The sequence below is a fragment of the Schistocerca gregaria genome, chromosome 8 (genome assembly GCF_023897955.1).
Source record: "Schistocerca gregaria isolate iqSchGreg1 chromosome 8, iqSchGreg1.2, whole genome shotgun sequence".
NCBI lineage: Eukaryota > Metazoa > Arthropoda > Insecta > Orthoptera > Acrididae > Schistocerca > Schistocerca gregaria.
In genome coordinates this window covers 209736753-209756887 of record NC_064927.1, presented here as the reverse complement: position 1 = coordinate 209756887, position 20135 = coordinate 209736753, and the positions used below count along the sequence as shown (strand labels likewise).

Here is a 20135-nt window from a genome sequence, read left to right as displayed (position 1 = left end):
CTTCCCGGTGTGACGTCACTCTGGTGGTTTCGGACGCCTCCAAGGTCGCGGAAGACGCACCCACACACCGGGCTTCTCTTCTCGTTATCAGCGGCTCTGCACAGAGTGCGCTAACCGCCGCAGTTTCCGCGAAGAGCCGACTAGGGAGGGGAGAGCGAGAGGGGGAAACTGCAATATTAAAAGCGAGCCCGCCCAGACGGGAAGCAAGTCCACCGCCGAGATCGCTTCTGGACACCTGAGCACCATGGGGACGCAAGCGTAAGTAGCCGCACGAGCAATTTCCCCCGCACTTCCCGCACACTTCGTGCAGACCTCACAAGAACCCTTAAAAGTGTTGCAGCCCAAGTTCACTGCTCTATCAACTCACCATGAGAGGGCGAATTGGCCGCTGAGTTCTATAGCGATGGCTGCATTACATAAAACAAACGGGGCAACAGTTTTCGTTTTAAACTAAATCTTCAGGGTGGGCAACAAGTCCCTGAACCCCCTAGTACCGAAAGCTAATTGATTTGACTTGTTTTATCACAAACACTTACTTATACATTAAGTGTCGAATATATGGGCGTGTTCCCCATCAGGCTGTAAACACATTTCCATTAGCCTCTATGTTCTTCTCGACATATTTTTGAGCGTGTACGTGCGAAATGTATCGTCAACAGCCTTGCGCAGGTCTTCGTTTGTAGCATAATGACGTGCAGATGCATGCGCCTTAATGACTCTCCATGGCGAGTTGTCAGATGTGATGGGGTCAGGACTCCTCGGTGAACATTTCAAGGGAGCTGCTGTTGCTGGTGAAACACAACCTGTCTACCGTCCTGGGAAGTGTTAATTTAGGAACTCGCACCTTGCAAGAGCGTAGTGAAGCGGCGCTACTCCTTGTTGCAAGAGTATACGTTCTGTGAGGCCCCTTTCCTAACCCTGAGGTATTAACCACGATTGTGACGTGTGTAAATAATTTGCTCCGTTCACAGTCTCTCCAAAACAGTACGGTTCAAGCATATGTTGTGATATCATCGCTGCCCATATTATTACGAGAGGCGGGTTCCATTCTACGTCGACTATATAAAGGGCGTACTCTTCGGCCCAAACGACAATATTTCTGGCACGTGAGCTGCTGTAAATGGCACATTCATCTCTAAACATAACCTTGCCACGGTTCGCTGCATTTGGTAACTGAGTTAGCAAATCACAGCATTCTAAAACGCGCTCATTCCGGCCTGCATCCGATAACTCGTTTACGAACGTCGGTCGAAAAGAACGGACCTTAAAGTCTCCATTCGTGTGATCTCGCTTTGTTGTCCTCGGTATGCCTAGTTCCTCTACGTGTCGACTTCCCAGGAGATAACTCAATGGAAGCAGAGGCTCCGAAGATGTTTCTTCTCGTGCCTTCTCCCTTCCACTCCGTGAGCTGTCTTTAACACAAGCAAAAGGACGTCTTTCCCAATCCAGATGCCTTGCCTTTCGCGGTGGAGTCTTATTAAATACTTCCTGGGGTGTCCCATAATCTGCCTCATTGGCTGCCCTGTGTGTTGTGGTTCGTGCACCCACACACTTGTCACTAAGGGCTGCTTACTAGTGTAACTATAGCCGCTCATATCTGCCACGGCTACAAATTAAAACTACACAGCGACTCTTACTGCGGTTCTAGGAGCTTCCTGCCTCGGGCATGGATGTGTGTGATGTCCTTAAGTTAGTTAGGTTTAGGTAGTTCTAAGTCTAGGGGACTGATGACCTCAGATGTTAAGTCCCATAGTGCTCAGAGCCATTTGAATCTTACTGCGAAAACATGTAAACATGAATTCCAATAATGTATTGCAACAACTGATACGAAGTGACAAAGTTAGCAACCTGCATAATAATGTTTTATACTAAACAGGTACGGGAGCGTCTCACCTTTCTTGTAGGTGATAACTTGACAAGTTTTAAATACTGGTAGGCGATTTAAATGGCATATAAAGATACATCTACAGTTACATAAATTTTAGGCGCTCTGCAAACGACTTTGAAGTGCATAGCAGACAGTACTTATGATTGTACCATATTTTAGAACTTGTACCCATTCCCATCATGCAACAAGTGATAAAAGACTCATTGCTTGAATGCCACTTGGCACGCGGAAATATTTTACCTTGCATTCGCGCTTCCTACGAGAACGACAGGTGGGGTATTGGGGCGAACACCTAGATTCTTCACTTAATTTTGCCTCTTGAAACATGGTAAGTAGGCCTTCAGGGGAAAATTTGCATCTATCTTCAAGCTCCTACTACTTGAGGTATTCCAACATTTTGCTGACGCCCCTTTTCACAATGTCGTTCATGCAAGACGTGTTATTTTCGCAGATCGCATTTATTCTGGCGTGAGGACATCTTTAAGACCAGAGTCAGGTATGAGGCACCACTCAGTGAAACAGAAGTGAAACGTTTACAGTTTAAAAGATTTTGAGCTATAGCTCCAAAATCAACTATGCAACCAAAATTAACTTACGTCACTTGCAGAGTGTATAACTAAAATCTCTTCAAGTTTCCTCTTTTCCTGACAAGCGGAGAGCCTGCAGTGCGTGACCTGTAGCAACCATCACAGCTGATTACTACATTGTCGCTTCTGCTCTGCAAATTGGAAGGTTGGGGCAGCGAGTCACTTACATATAAATGTTCGTTTGTTGAAAATATTTATAAACCTCCAGAGCGTATTTACTGTATCCGAAGTACATAAAGGGAAAACGGCTATGGTGGAACATCGACAAGACCTGCCACGACCATGATTTATGACTGCAAACAACCAGTTTTGAAAGCACTCCCGTTTATTATAGCGAAAACTAACAGTTATATACCAAATAAAGTTGTTGGAACACATACAGTGTTAAATACGACGAAACTCGATAAGCAATTCGTGAAATGCATTTTAGTGCTACAGTTCCATACTAACAATATTTGATAGGTTTTTACTGTACTACCCTAAAAATATTTATATCTATTTGATTATGAAGTTAACACCAATAAAAACGGGAACGTGGGAAAACTTAAAGGAAGTCACAGACAAAGCATACAAAATTGTCCTAGAGGAACGTGATAGGAAGAAAGTGTATGTAAATGGTAGTCTATTAATGGCAGATCCAAGGGGGAGGGATAGTTGGGGAAGGATGTCATACATTTTTCCATGTATAAACGGCTCTTAATCACAAAATCTGGATTCAAAAGAACTAGCATGTGATGAATAGTGCGTATTTTACTTATTATTTCTTTATTTATTTCGAAGTGTTTTTCTCAGCCATACTCCTATAGATAGTTGAGGAATTTTTGGGCCATCATATGCTGACATTTACCTGTATTTCTTTAGTATTAAATTTTTCGCCTTTGAAGGGACTTTCAAGATGACGTAGATACATTTCAAGTGCTACATAGGCACATGGTAGAAGTAGAATGTCAAAACTGCAGCAGCAAAAGCTGCTGTTTTATAGGACGCAACCAAGGTGACCAACTCCAGCGTTTCCTTTGTCATCTGTTTCACTATACAGCAGACATTTTCCAGTAAGATAACAGATTTATGAATGAATCGTATTTCCAAATTATTCTCACAGTTCTACATTTTTACAAAACTGGTTGTGCGATCCAATCGTCCCCTCCCCGCCCCCACCCTCGCATAAATTCTAGGGCCGGCCATCCTCTTACGTTGTCCCATGGATCAAACAAACCTGTGATCGTCAGCGCTGCCCTTCTGTGAATATATTCAGTTTCCTCTGTTAACCCAATCCGAGATGGGTTATACGTACTTGAACAGTGGTCAAAGACGGAACGCACAATTGTTTTCTGTCCAGTACCGTGTGTAGACTGGCTGCATTTTTCCAGTACCCTACCAATATTCTGAAATGTAACATCTACTTTCATTGTAGGTGAAGAATTTACTATGACATGAGTAGTTCGTGGGGTGGGCAGAGTCAACCTGTTCACAGAGACAAATTGCGCGTAATACGGACACTGGAATATAAAATGCTCCGGTGTGCCCACCTCACATCCACATTCACATTCTAAGTTTGCCCTTTCTCTATTCGGTGCAAATACACCAGATGTAGTCCATGGCGCAACAAGAAGTGCAGAAGGTAGAAGGTGTTTCATTTTTAGTCTTTCTCCTATTGAAAAGAATATGCTATCAATCCTTCGCGCCTATTGTAAATTCTTGTTATCATAAATGTATTGCGTGTTCCTAATTTGTTTAATATTTTGACAAATCGTACCCATTATCTGTTCCGCTTCCATAAATTCGTGAAGTTTTAATTAATAATGTGTAGCCGTCTCCCTAATGGCCAAATAATAACGAGGCGACCATGTGTTGGTGTAGTTCCGAAATCAACTATTGATCTCACAAAGATATTCCTTTGCACACGTCGAAGAGCTACTGAAGGCTTCAGTAGCTGAGTGTTTGCTGCCAACGTTCCTACTGCACCCAACAATCGAAGCAAGAACACTCGCCATTGGTAAATAATATTATTAATCCGGCTGGGAGGTGAAATCTTCTCTGTCTGCTACTGATTAATTCGTTGTACAAAAGCTAAGGTTTTGTTACTTACTTGCACGAATACTAACACTGTGGGAGGTTCAAAAACGGTTCTAATTGCTCTGAGCACTATGGGACATCTGAGGTCATCTGAGGTCATCAGTCCCCCAGAACTTAGAACTGCTTAAACCTAACAAACCTAAGGACATCACACACATCCGTGCCCGAGGCAGGATTCGAACCTCCGACCGTCGGAGGAGCACGGTCCGGACTGAAGCGCCTAGAACCGCTTGGTCACAGCGGCCGGTTACTGTGGAAGGTACTTGACAGTAGAAGCTATTCAGGTTCCAGTAAACATGAGACCGGAAGGTGCCGTTTACGAGACACCTGCGAATGAGCGGTTACTAGCCGCCACTGCCTCTAGTATGAAGTATTGTTGGGAATGCGCTACATGCATTGACCAGCTTGTCAGTAACGGTTAGTTATTCAGCGGGAATCTGAGACTGCGGGCGCTTTCTTGGCAGCTGACTATATCTGTGTAGAAGACGTAGTATTTGCCGAGCTGAGCTGCCAGATAGTCACTCACGTTATCTTCCGAGAGAGGTACCGCGATATTAGCGCAGATGATCCCGCCGTTGTTTGGAAGCAGCAGCGAAGGGCGCCGCTTGCTCGATATTCGGCAAGTCGAGTAGACGAGTCACAGACGTGGGCGAACGGAAACGTCGCCGGGCGTGCAAGGACCGTCTGCGCCTGTACAGTGATTAACGTAATAGTATTACACTGCAATCTTAGTATCAGACAGCTTAGTTGTAAGCTCTCCGCACGAACTATTAGTGACTTCCCTTACAAGAGCTGACTTATCGTGTTGGAGCGCTGTATATGTTGTATAGAACTGGTGCCAGACACTCGTGTGAGCCTCCAACTCTGACCTGTGTAATGGTTGTGAAGTCGTGTGCAGTGTGTGTGTGTGTGTGTGTGTGTGTGTGTGACAGTTGGCTCCGTGTTGTCAGTGCACCAACAATGGGGAGGAGCTCTCCTCATCGATACCGTCCAAATCTGAGGTCCATGCAAGCCTTGGTCAGAAATGAAAGTGGCAGAAGCTCCAGATCGCCAAGCGTTTAGAAAAAAGATTGGGCAGGTACGAGTTGGACCCGCGCACTGAGGGTTCCGTACAAACTTAATTACATTCATACACAGTTCATTCATACTGGGAATCGAAAATCTTGACGATTTTTGCCTGTTATCGACATTGATAGTGGCAAGATATCGGTCCAGGGAAGTCCAAGGCCTTCCAGAAAGTTACGCATGATTTTTAGTTTGAGGTCGGATAACAAATGACAAAAGAAATGTCTTTTTTCAAGTCAACGGAAATTACCCTAAAGATTTTATGTGCGAGTTTGAGGGTATCAAAATATGTGACGTAAATGGCCGTAGCTTTTGGTTGCATTGCCTTTGAAGCTTGAATTTTTTACACCGCCAAGAGAGCGTAAGCGTTAGTATTTGACATAAGTTTCAATTTGATATGCCTATCCGTTACTAAGAAAATGAGGTCTGAAGAGACGAACGAACAGACATACAGTCAGATAAGAAACGATAAAAAAAATTTTCGTGAGATATCATCACAAATTTAGTTTTCAGATTTTTTCTTTTCGTTTTTTTTACGAAATTTCATGATTCTAGGCCTACGGAAAGTACCCTATAGGTTTTGATGGATCTGCGAGTACTAAAATATGTGACATTAATGGCGGTACCTTTTGACGGCATTGACTTAGAAGCTTCAATTTTTACTCTGCGAAGGGACACATACCTCATAACGTGACGTAAATTTAAATGTGATACATCCACCTATTCCTGAGAGAAATGTTTTTAAAATAGGGTAGAGAGACGGTCAACAAAGCGATTCTATAAGCGTTCCATTTTTACCAGATTAGACGCGAATCCCTAAAATCGAAAAAAATGTACCTCATAAATATTCGACAAACGACTCTCGAATTATCATTCTGTACTCTCTTCCGCTGCGCCATCCGCTGCCTGGAAACTATTAACATAAGTGGCTGATGCTTCTCCTGAACCGCGCCGAAAACGCTATTTTTTCTAAATGATCGGCTATCCGGAGTTCCCACTAGTGTCACTCTCATTTCTGGCCAAGCCTATATCAAAAACGTAGACAAAATCGGTGACGCCGAGAAGGCGCTTTCCCCTTGTAAGGTTGCTGGAGAGGGGACGTGACAGAAAGTAGCTACTGTGTTTGGACGTGCCATGACCACACGGTGAACTGAAGTTGCCCGACTGGTTGGGTTATCAACGCCGACTGTCCAACGGGTCTGCGACGAATGGTGTACCACTCGCAAACATGTAATGCAGCGTAAGATCAGTGGTCGTAAAAAGTTCCTAACTGACGCGGACCGGAGGCGAGTACAGGGAGAAGATGCGGCCGAGGTAGTTCCGTGACGTTTTACGGACATATTTGGATCATGACGGTGACCAGTCGTTGCCCTTGCTTCTAGATTTTTTTTGGCGGGTACAGTTGTGGCACTCCTGTCTTTCAAGACGACAACTACTGCGATCACAGCGCTGCATGCTTACGTTTCTGGTTCGACGAACACTCAGGTACCGTGTCGCAATTCGACTGGCGTGATTTTGTGGCCCCAGGGATGTTTACCGGCTGCAGTGTCATCCTCTGTCTTGCTGTATGGAGTCGCATACTCTCCCGGCCGTTTTGGAGACTTTCCAGACAGTTGGTTCAAATGGTTCAAATTGCTCTGAGCACTATGGGACTTAACATCTGTGGTCATCAGTCCCCTAGAACTTAGAACTACTTAAACCCAACTAACCTAAGGACATCACACACAACCATTCCCGAGGCAGGATTCGAACCTGCGACCGTAGCAGTCACGCGGTTCCGGACTGAGCGCCTGAACCGCGAGACCACCGCGGCCGGCTCCAGACAGTTGAGCCGCCACTGTTCGGTCGAGTAGCTCCTCAGTTGGTATCACGAGGCTGGGTGTGTCCGTTCCATTCCGGGAATCGAACCCGGGCCTCCACATGGCGGCCATCTACTATGACCACGAGGGCACACGGTCGCTTTTTATCACCCAGTCTTTATTCCACAGGAAATATCTCGGACTATTTGAATCGCCTCGTGCCTAAAGGGCCTCAATCAGGATATATCCAAAATGGATTTAAGCACATCGACGTCCTGCTGTAGGGTAGCCGCATCTTTTGATGCCATAAGGCACTCTGTCAGATGACTGGTTATGGTAGGAAATACGCTACAGGAATCACGCTATACGCTATAAGGAATTCAGCCAGTGACTGAAACTCTACTAGCACGTCAAGGGAGCCCTTCCAACAGAAACAAGAAAAGCTATCCGGCAACACATTGTAAGTTTCCCGCTAAAAGAAAGTCATTATGCTGGCGAGGATATAAAATGTTTAGATCCCGGACTTAATATTCCAGTGATTTACAAGTTGTTTAAGAAGAAACATCCTGGTATAAAGATCACATTTTTAAGGAAAATGTCAATCCGCATTTCGGACTCCCTCAAATAGATTGCTGCTGCACGTGTTAAGAGCTGAAGGCGAAAATGGACTGCATTAAAACAGCCGACAAAAGTGCTGCTCAACCTGTCCCTCAGATCATTTACGTATACACAAATAATAGATGTCCTATCACATGTCCATGGGGCACTCCTCACCATAGGTTTGTCTCCGATGAACGCTCACATTCGATGAGAACGTACTGTCTTCTAATACTTAGTAAGCAGACTTCTAAGACTACCGTACGCTACGGTCGAGTATTATAAGTAAGAGTAGACAATAGCAGTTTTCTTAGTGGCTTCGGTCTGTTAATACTGTAACGGCGCTACCTTTTCGATCGCTTTGTTTCTGTATGCGATCAGTGTGTTACTAGGTTCCTCTACAACTGCAATTGGGGAACCGTCTAGAAACTGAGTGAGGAAATATATACTGGGCCGTGTAACCTACGGAAAATTTTTGTTTTACATAGTTGCCCTCCTATCTGTTACTTAAAAGTGAACACTATTTACAGCAAAACTGAAATTGTCAATGTTTAATTCAGGTTTTATTTTAAAATTGTTGATTTGTAACGTGAAACAAAGGGATGTTGTAGTAAAAATTTAAAAAAAAGAAACAATACGGGCTTATCATATAGCGTTAGAAAGCGCAACTTTCTCAAAGAAAAAGGTAAAATTAAAAGGAAAACTCAAAACAGAAACATAAACATCCCTTCAATCCTCTGTCAAGCTTAAATAATACATGTTACTATTATTCATAAGCTACTTCCACATTGATCAGTAGTAACAGGAAACTTGTCTTTGATGACGATGAAGAATGTTCTATTCAGAAAATTAACAACAATAATAAAATAGATTATTTTATGTTTGAGTATGCAAACTGAAGTTGTACCAAAAGTAATTCTTTGGTTGCATAAAAGTGCAGAAGTTACGCGATCAACTAATTTTTATTACTTATAAAAAGCGTTTTTCTTTTGTGACGTACTAATGTTGAACGATGTTCGGTTCTAATTATGAGCGACACAAACAAACAGAAAACAAACAAAAGTCGTCGGTTCCCAGCTTGTCTGTCACACATTCTTTTATGTATCTTTCCTTAGCTGTGTTATCAATACTATCGGTAATCGTACCATTTACACTACTGGCCATTAAAATTGCTACACCAAGAAGAAATAAAGATGACAAACAGGAATTCATTGAACAAATATATTATACTAGAACTGACATGTGATTACATTTTCACGCAATTTGGGTGCACAGATCCTGAGAAATCAGTACCCAGAACAACCACCTCTGGCCGTAATAACGACCTTCATAAGCCTAGGCATTGAGTCAAACAGAGCTTGGATAACATGTACAGGTACAGCTGCCCATGCGATACCACAGTTCATCAAGAGTAGTGACTGGCGTATTGTGACGAGCCAGTTGCTCAGCCACCGTTGACCAGACGTTTTCAATTGGTGAGAGATGTGGAGAATGTGCTGCCCAGGGCAGCAGTCGAACATTTTCTGTATCCAGAAAGGCCCGTACAGGACCTGCAACATGATGTGGTGCATTATCGTGCTGAAATGTAGGGTTTCGCAGCGATCGAATGAAGGGTAGAGCCACGGGTCGTAACACATCTCTAATGTAACGTCCACTGTTCAAAGTGCCTTCAATGCGAACAAGAGGTGACCGAGACGTTTAACCAATGGCACCCCATACCATCACGGCGGGTGATACGCCAGTATGGCGATGACGAATACACGCTTCCAATGTGCGTTCACCGCGATGTCGCCAAACGTAGATGCGACCGACATAATGCTGTAAACAGAACCTGAAATCATCCGAAAACCTGACGTTTTGCCATTCGTGCACCCAGGTTTGTCGTTGAGTACACCATCGCAGCCGCTCCTGACTGATGCAGCGTCAAGGGTAACCGCAGCCATGGTCTCCAAGCTAATAGTCCATGCTGCTGCAAACGTCGTCTAACTGTTCGTGCAGATGTTTGTTGTCTTGCAAACGTCCCCATCTGTTGCCTCATGGATCGAGACGTGGCTGCACGATCCGTTACAGCCATGCGGATAAGATTCTTGTCATCTCGAATGTTAGTGTTACGAGGCCGTTGGGATCCAGCACGGCGTTCTGTATTACCCTCCTGAACCCACCGATTCCATATTCCGCTAACAGTCATTGGATCCCAACCAACGCGAGCAGCAATGTCGCGATACAATAAACAGCAATCGCTATAGGCTGCAATCCGACCTTTATCAAAGTCGGAAACGTGACGGTACGCATTTCTCCTCCTTACGCGAAGCATCACAACAACGTTTCACCAGGCAACGCCGGTCAACTGCTGTTTGTGTATGAGAAATCGGTTGGAAAGTTTCCTCATGTCAGCACGTTGTAGATGTCGCCACCGGCGCCAACCTTGTGTGAATGCTCTGAAACGCTAATCGTTTGCATATCACAGCATCTACTTCCTGTCAGTTAAATATCGCGGTTGTAGCACGTCATCTTCGTGGTGTAGCAATTTTAATGGGCGGTAGTGTACTGCGTCATTTATGTAGTGTACCAAAACTACCGAACTACAGTTTTGGTACAGCATATCTTATTAATAAAGTCTGGTAACCTTTCCGTACGCTCGTAGCTTCGTTAACAGTGTGCAGTGGGTCAAACGCTTTTCGGAAACGTAGGAGTGCGGAATCTAGCTGTTGACCTTCATCCACGGTTCTCACCCGACCTGCCCACAGTGCCGTGACGTTGCCGCTGCTGCTGCTGCTGGTGGCGGCGCTGGGGACGTGGGCCGCGCCTTACGCCCCCCAGTCGCCCTTCGGCGCCCCCGCGCAGCCCAAGGGCAAATGCGACTGCGTGCAGGCGGCCGACTGGCCCCCTGTGGTGGGCAACCCGGACACGCCCCCCATGGTGGCCGTCGAGAGGACGCTGCAGCGCCAGTGCGACCTGGTGGACCCCACCGCCTGCCTCGACACCAGCGGCGACGGCCTCAACGGGGTGAGTGCTGCACCACGCTACACCACACCAGCTGTTCTCCAGTCTCAATGGTTTCCTTCGTCGTGGCCTCGGTCGGACGGCCAGAGCGCGCTTCGTCTTCGGTGTTTGTCCGATCACGTTTAAATTCAAATGGCTCTGAGCACTATGGGACTTTACTTCTGGGGTCATTAGTCCCCTAGAACATAGAACTGCCCGAGGCACGACTCGAACCTGCGACCGTAGCGGTCGCGCAGTTCCAGACTGCAGCGCCTCGAACCTCTCGGCCACTCCGGTCGGTACGTTTAAATTCATTAATCCAAAAGAAAACAACCTTCAGAGACCGCGTGAACTTCATCCACTATTATCTTGATTTATGTGGCAGTTCAGCCTTCAAATTAAAATGTTTAATAAAAGCATGAAACTCGGTTTTCGCGCATTCTTATCGTAGTCGACGAAATGACCAATTCAGAAGGTTGTCGACAATAAAATGTTCGCTGTACATTGTTGAGATCCTTAATACAATCCTTGGAATAATCTAGCTTACCAACCATGAAGGCGGAAAAAAACTGTTCCATTCTTTCGCGGAACTTTACCAGACTTGTCAAACCACCATCGTAAAACTCTTTTAGCAGAATGTTCTTTGAGGTGAGGAGGGTCATGACCACATTGGCACGTGCCCTCTCCCTCACCAGACGGATTTGAGCATGAGCATTTCCGTCCAATTATTTCCAGACATTTTTCTGTGCTATTTGAGTCATCATCTTGATGACACCTTCCGTCTACTCCTATCTTATGCATCTATATCTACCAAACACGACGTCCTCAACCATGTCCGCCTTTGTGTACAACATTTTACCTTTGCTAATTCTTTCAACTCTACATTGACAATTCAGACTTCAAGAAGAATACAACAATTCCAGTCCCAAAGAAAGCAGGTGTTGACAGATGTGAAAATTACCGAACTATGTTTAAAAAGTGACGGCTGCAAAATACTAACGCCAGCTGTTTACAGACAAATGGAAAAACTGGTAGAAGCCGACTTCGGGGAAGATCACTTTGGATCCCGTAGCAATATTGGAACACGTGAGGCAATACTGGCCCTACGACTTATCTTAGAAGATAGATTAAGGAAAGGCAAATCTACGTTTCTAGCATTTGTAGACTTAGAGAAAGCTTTTGACAATGTGGACTGGAATACTCTCTTTCAAATTCTGAAGGTGGCAGGGGTAAAATACAGGGAGCGAAAGGCTATTTACAATTTGTACAGAAACCAGATGGCAGTTATAAGAGTCGAGGGGCATGAAAGGGAAGCAGTGGTTGGGAAGGGAATGAGGCAGTGTTGTAGCCCCCCCCCCCCCCCCCCCCGATGTTATTCAATCTGTATATTCAGCAAACAGTAAAGGAAACAAAAAGAAATTCGGAGTAGGGTTTAAAATCCATGGGGAAGAAATAAAATTTTTGAGGTTTGCTGATGATATTGTAATTATGTCAGAGACAGCAAAGGACTTGGAAGAGCAGTTGAACGGAATGGACAGTGTCTTGAAAGGAGGATATCAGATTAACATCAACAAAAGCAAAACGAGGATAATGGAATGTAGTCGAATTAAGTCTGGCGATGCTGAGGGAATTAGATTAAGAAATGAGACACTTAAAGTAGCAAAGGCGTTTTGCTATTTGGGGAGCAAAATAACTGACGATAGTCGAAGTAGAGAGGATATAAAATGTAGACTGGCAATGGCAAGGAAAGCGTTTCTGAAGAAGAGAAATTTGTTAACATCGAGTATAGATTTAAGTGTCAGGAAGTCGTTTCTGAAAGTATTTGTATGGAGTGTAGCCATGTATGGAAGTGAAACATGGACGATAAATAGTTTGGACAGGAAGAGAATAGAAGCTTTTGAAATGCTGAAGATTAGATGGGTAGATCACCTAACTAATGAGGAGGTATTGAACTGAATTGGGGAGAAGAGGAGTTTGTGGCACAACTTGACTAGAAGAAGGGATCGGTTGGTAGGACATGTTCTGAGGCATCAAGGACATCGTGGAGGGTAAAAATCGTAGAGGGAGATCAAGAGATGAATACACTAAGCAGATTCAGAAGGATGTAGGTTGCAGAAGATACTGAGACATGAAAAAGCTTGCACAGGATAGAGTAGCATGTAGAGATTCGTCAAACCAGTCCCAGGACTGAAGACCACAACAACAACAACTTCTTTCAACGGTACATTGACAATTCATCAGTACCTCAGCAAATGTCCCGCAATTTAGTCATTTATGTAAGGTAGAGAATGCGGAATTCGTGACTTCCAGTTGCACAGAGCATTGTGGTAATGCAATGACGAAAGTTGAAATTTGTGCTGGACTGGGACTTCAACTCTGGTTTAGCGCTTCTCACGAGCGGCTGCCTTAACCACTTCGGCCATCCGGTCACGGTCCCTGAACGACTGAGATTTCCAGCTAATCGCATGCTGGAACGTACCGTCTCTCGTCGATTAACCCCCTACTCGCAAATTATTGATTCCCGTAGGAGATCGGACGACATTAGTGCATCCGCACTGAAACAAATGTCAAGGAGCCGTCGCGCTTTTACAGAAATGTATAAACCCTTATTCTCGTTACGATATTTCCTATCATTCTCTTCCTAGCCACACTCTGTGCTCGCTCTCTGTTTCACAGCTTAATTTTCCTTTAATTTTTTAACGTCATTCTCCTGAACCACATTTCGACCACTCCCAATTTATTGTTTCATAGTCCTCTGGCTTTCCAAATACGGACCGGCTCCACACACTCTTGCTTCAGAACCGAGCGGGGTGACGACTGTTTAACACACTGGACTCGCATTCGGGAGGAAGATGGTTCAAACCCGGATCCGGTTGGTTGGTTGGTGTGGGAGGGGGGGGGGGGACCAGACAGCAAGCAAAGTCATCGATCCCACTGGATTAGGGAAGGATGGGGAAGGAAATCGGCCGTGCTCTTTCAAAGAAACCATCCCGACATTTGCCAGAAGCGACTTAGCAAAATCATGGAAAACCTAAATCGTTCCACAGAAGTGCCAGGATGACTCTTTTAAAAAGGCACGCGATTTCCTTCCCCATCCATCACACAACATGAGCTTGTGCTCCGTCTCTAATGGCCTCGATTTCTACAGGACTTCAAAACCCATTCTCCCAATATCCATTCTTGTTTCAGAACTTAACTTCACCAACTGTTTGCCAGTATCAGATACCAGTAAGGCTCTATTGTACAACCTACTTCAACCTTACATCCACCAACCTCACAGCTTACATCAAACACTTCTTACAAACAAAATTGTATTATATATTTCGCGCTCGGTTCACAAGAATGGTATAATTACCTATTTCGTCTTATTAGCAAGTGACGACCAGATGACCTGATTAAAAATAAAGACACAGGCGGTAGTAAAATACCATATGCACTTGAATACGCCACATAATAATTCTACAACTGACCCGGTCCACAGTTACTTTCTGTGAGCTGAAGTATAGGAGTTAGTTTCTTTTGTAATTAATTTTGGCAGTATTTTACTACTCCTGCGTCCGCAGCTGGTGCTCTAGTCACTTGTGCGTGATCTCTAGCTGCGGTGTCGCTGGGTGATTCCCCACAGGATCAGGGAGAAGCTCATGGACTGCGTGTTTGTCTTGTTCTAATCATTTCATCTGCGCGTGAGTCTCCGAAGTTGTGTGAAATAGAGACTTGCATAGGGCGGCCGGTCAATAAGCCCATACTTTCATTCATTTACGATCCCTTTCTTTCTTTTCAAAAGTTCGTCTGATGACGACTTGGTAAGACGAAACTAGTAATGATACCACTTGTGTCACATGAGGATGAAACACATAATTCAAAAAAGTAACAAGACGGTCACTGTGTTTGTCTAACGGTGTATGCCTGCACTGCATGCACTTCTTTCAATTTTATGTACAGGTTTCCTTAACACTGATGTTTCGTTAGTCGCTATTCACGTATTCGCTACTCTTCATCACTTCCGTCGTTACTATTCTTATGCTAAATTCAACTTCAGAGCAGCCTGTGCACTGAACAGTTCTTCTGAATCTCCCTTAGTTTTCTCTTGACGTTAATTCCTATTCTCAAATTTCTTTCTCTTTCATCAACGGATCTTGGATACACAATTTAATTAATTCTGCTATATATAATACTTAACACGATCATGAGCTGAATGATTCCTAATTTAAGCCTTCCAAAACGTACCTTTCTGCTAAACGACCAAACGAAAGATCCGTTACTGTCGTGAACGAGACAGGGAGTACATAGACCTACAAAGAGGAACACCGTCAATGGTCTGAAATCTGTCTATATATATAAAAAAAAAGAACTTGTAATGTCCGGAGAATAAATGATGCATGTTATCTCACGGAAATCGTCTCAGAAAGTAAGTCATATCCATGTCGTTCTTGCAAGTTTACTAATCTCACGTAACCATCTACCATTTGATTATCGTGGCATTCATTTCTTAAATTTTGGAATATAACTTCGTATCAGGGTACGACTTAAACTGACGTATACTCTGAACGGTCGAAACAAACTGTTGTACAAGATTTCACGTTTTGAGATGGCTGTATGGGCATGTTCCGAAAGCCAATAAATAAATAAAAACCTTTGGAATGTGGCAAAGAACATTCCTGGTGCATCTATCATCCGTTAACTCAGGTGCAGACCAAGGGTTACAATAATAATACGTTGAATAGAGAGTATGGCTGATGAATGGCGGTGTTTGAACAGCTGTTATTTGGATGTTGTCTTCAATGAAGAATGGCGTTCTGCAGTGCGGTTGTCGATAAGTACGTTGTTTGCACGACGAAACTCGCCTGACTGACTTGTTGCTCTGAAGCTTACGTGCGTCAGGGAACTCTGACGAGTACTCCGCAAGGTCAGCATCCGAGTGTTCACCAAGTTACGTAGTCGGCCGCAGAACGGCAGCTTTATCGCGTGCCTCAGTCACAGACCGTCTGCCGGAAAGAGGCGGGTCTTCTATTTTCCGCTTGACTGAAACGTCATGTGAAACAAACCGCCATTGACCAAGCAACAGTCTCTCGGCTGCACCATCAAGGACTGACACAGAGAGTTGTCAAGGACCAGGATAGGATGAGGATGAGGAAGAGGAGAGAGAGGGGGGGGGGGTTGAGAGGGGCGGAGGGCGTGCGTTCCAAATGGATTGACAACGCGAAATGCAGGCGTGCCTGCTTCCGGAGCGGAAGGCACGGGAAATTCCTCTTTCGCTGCAGCCGCCCCAGACGGCGATGCACCAGCGGTGCGCTGACGCGATGCAGCTGGGGTCAAACGCTCTCGCCGCTGCATCGCACCTCAACAGCGACCGGCTGGCAGTCCTGAAGGTCGTACGGAAGTCTTTTGTCCCTCGCCAGCTCTGCCGCGCCCCAGCATTACCCTCACATACATCTACATCTACACTGTGTAAAACACTGTGGAGTGCGTGGCACAGGGTTCTTCCCTTTACCGAGGAATTAGAATTATATATTAATACCTTCAGCTGCTAACGGGGCGTTGATGTATATCAACGGGGACAGGTGAAAATGTGTACCCCGACCGGTATTCGAACCTGGGATCTCCTGCTTGCATGGCAGACGCTCTATCCATCTTTTTTTTTTTAAAATTATGTAGTCAAAGTAAGCGCGGCAGGCAGGTGGCGGCAAGGAGGTCAGGGGCCAATTAGTTCGCGGCCTGGCCACGTTACCGCCCCCATACCCGCCACCACTCACATTGATTGAAAAAGAACATTGATTTTTATTTTTATTTTTTGGGAGAGCATCAATACGGGATTTGAACCAGACTATTCGCTTGATATATAAACGGGTGGGAGTTTTAGAGCACGAACAGCTGTCCAATCCCTGTTCTATTGAATGCAATGTGGAGCATATCCCGTACTTGCGACGGTGATCCGCGTAGTTTCCAATTTTAATGTATTCCGTTTCCATGTGTAACAGAAATTAGCTGTAATCGTCTCCCGTCAGCCGATTGAATACATGACTTGAATAGTGACCCAACAACCACATGACGGCATTATTTTTAGTTGGCGGAAAATATTTGACGTCTGGTCAGTGCAGTAAGTTATTTTCAGAAGTCCTAGTTATAAGTGCGACGTTTTGACAAATCCATTGCCAATTGTGCATGCGGTGACTGCAAGTATATCTGTGGGGTCTGTATCCACTTGCGACAATCTGGACAATGGGCTGTGTCGCTTAGCCCAATCGCATGCAGGCGCTCATTTGTGTCGATAATGTTGTTTTTGAAAAAGGACGGAAGTACACTGCTGCTGATGTTTGCCCACAGGACATCCCAATTGACACAAGTATGCTTTTGTTCGATTTTGTTCTTGCCCTCATATTGTTTCCTGTGCTCCAGAATGTCCTTGGCAGTTAAGGGGCGATGTTGGAGAAGGACCTCGCTCAAGTAGCTCTTTTCCAGATAATATGTGCGGATGTGGGAGAGCTGGTAGTCGATCGTCTGCACATCGGTCGGCGGTTCTACGCTTTTCGGCGAGACTGCATCGAACAACTTAGCCGTAAGGGTGTCAGAGTAGCTTTGGATTAAGGAGGTCATCCGTTTAATGTACAAAGCCATTGCTTCGGCGTTCAGATCGGTCAGACCCATACCGCCATGCAGAGGGTCGAGGGTCACAGTCTTGACGTCAACTCCAAATATTTCCCCCCGCAGCAGAAAATTGGTCAACTTGCTCATTATCTGGCTATGACGGTGGGGAGTGGAAACACCTGTGCCACGTAATATGCTCTAGCCAGGATACATGTATTTATAAATTTAACCCCCGAAAATTGGTCCATGCTGCGATGAACGTTATCTATTAAAGCACCATTTACTTTGAGCGAGACATCCCGCCAATGTGCCGTTATCATCCTTTGTGGGGGGACCGTCAGTATCGTCCCAAGAGATTTGCTTTCCGTAACATGGTTAGCCCATTCTAGGCCGACATCGTCAGGTCCCCTTAGACGTAGAAATTTGCTTTTAGTTTCATTCATTTTTGCACCAGAAGCGGAACAATAGCATCTGAGGTGTGCCTCCAGTTGAATCACATCCATCTGAGCCACTGAGAGCACAGAGGATAGCGCGACTGTAGGGACTATCTCGTGCACGCCTCCCGCCAGACCCACATTCTCACCTTGTATGTCCACACACTACATTCGTGGCGTCCCTACGTAACACATTCATTACTCGTGGAAGACATTCTTACCAAGTCCCGTAAGAGTTCGGGTACTATGTGTGCATACGCACAGAAGAACAAGGGCGTGGCCGGTATTGTCAGAACCATATACTTATATGGATATGGTGTCTGTTCTTTAGGACATGGTCCGAAAGAACAGACACCATATCCATGTAAGTATACTTATCGGGGTTTCCTCCCGTACTAATAGCGCATGTAGGGCGGGAAGAATGATTGCTCAAATTGCCTCTGTGGGCGCCGTAATTATTCTGACCATTTCTTCGCGATCCGTAGGTTGCGATACGTAGCACATTGTAGTACGTCCGGGCCGGCCGCTGTGGCCGAGCGGTTCTAGGCGCTTCAGTCCGGAACCGCGCTGCTGCTGCGGTCGCAGGTTCGAATCCTGCCTCGGGCTTGGATGCAGTATCCAGAGGCCACTGGAATGGACCTTGTTTGGACACCATACCTGAACACATGCGACTCCTTTTTGTGGAGCTATATTAAAGACAAAGTGTACAGCAATAACCCCAAAACCATTGCTGAACTGAAAAGAGCCATTCAGGTCACCGACAGCATCGATGTTCCGACACTTCAGCGAGTCATGCAGAATTTCGATATTCGTCAGAGCCACTATGTCGCCAATGATGGCAGGCGTATCAAACATGTCATAACCTAAATCCAAATATCAGTAGTGACGTTTACATGTTGAATAAAGTGCGTGCAAAATGTAGTTTATGATTAATTTGCCTGTTTTTCATATAGTTCAATAGTTGTCACTCTGTAGCTTCAAGTAGTAATTTCCCTGCGCTGTCGCTGCCAAGAATCGTTAATAAACTCCTTGTTTTTCAAGTAAATATTACTTGTTATGTTAGCCGGTCTGTGTAGCCGGCGGTTCTACGGTCGCAGGTTGGAATCCTGCATCGGGCATGGCTGTGTCTGATGTCCTTAGGTTAGTTAGGTTTCAGTTGTTCTAAGTTCTAGGGGACTGATGACCTCAGAAGTTAAGTCCCATAGTGCTCAGAGCCAACTTGATATGTTAAGAAGCTCCGTAAGGTAGGAGATACCCTATCGCCTGTACGTCATGGTCATTAGCAAAGTCATTATCACCAAAAGTACAGGACATGGAACTTAACCTGCGAGTAGGGAGAGTTTATATTCATTCTCGTTGCGTGCGCGTTAATTTCATCAGGACAGCAATTCTTCCCGAGAGTCTACTCCTCCGCCGGCTTTTTCCTCCTCTTCTTCCCCACGTTGCCATAAGGAGTTACACGTCGAGTCAATTACAGACGTTATAGTAGTACAAAATAACGTGAAGATATCGTCTTCGACGTAAGAAAGACAACAGAATCCATAAAGTCGCTTTGAAACCTGATTTCAGAGCAAAACGAGCTGTTGGTCACCATTTATAAAGAGGATGTGAACAATTCTGAATCGGAACACACCAGTACGTCTAGTCACTGACTGAAATGATTATGATGCTGATGTCTTGCTAGAAGATAGGCTGTGTCAATCGTACACTATGTAACAAAAGGTGACCGGACACGTCACTGTAATGGGGAATTGGCCACCTGATGTCACCAGAGGCGGAACCGCTGCTTCCATAAAAGGAGCCGGGGAATATCGCTTTAGCAGCAGAGAGGCAGTAGCGGCAGAATGAGTCGATCAGGAGATATCCGTGATTTCAAAAGTGAACTAGTCATTGGATTCCACTTGAGCAGCAGATCCATCTAGAACATTTGAAGATATGCGCGGAAAAATGGGCTAACCGTCAAACGTAAAAGGTTAGAGATAAGTATTGCGATCTGTTAGTGGGTACGCGAACTACCAAAATTGACATTGGTCTCACCCCTAAATAAGCACTTAGTAGTGAGACCAATGTCGATCTTGGTAGTTCCCGTAACCACCAACAGATGGCAACATTTATCTTTAAC

General features: G+C 45.0%; 1 protein-coding gene across 1 annotated transcript in view; it reads left to right on the top strand.

The window, feature by feature from the left end:
• The first annotated feature begins 207 nt into the window (after positions 1-207).
• The window catches only part of LOC126284811 (glucose dehydrogenase [FAD, quinone]-like), a 49976-nt gene continuing 30048 nt past the window's right edge, over positions 208-20135 (top strand). Inside the window, exons 1-2 of the mRNA XM_049984007.1 lie at positions 208-258; positions 10760-11018. Coding sequence (XP_049839964.1) covers positions 245-258; positions 10760-11018 — 273 coding nt within the window. The 5' untranslated portion in view covers positions 208-244. The remainder of the gene's footprint in view (positions 259-10759; positions 11019-20135) is intronic.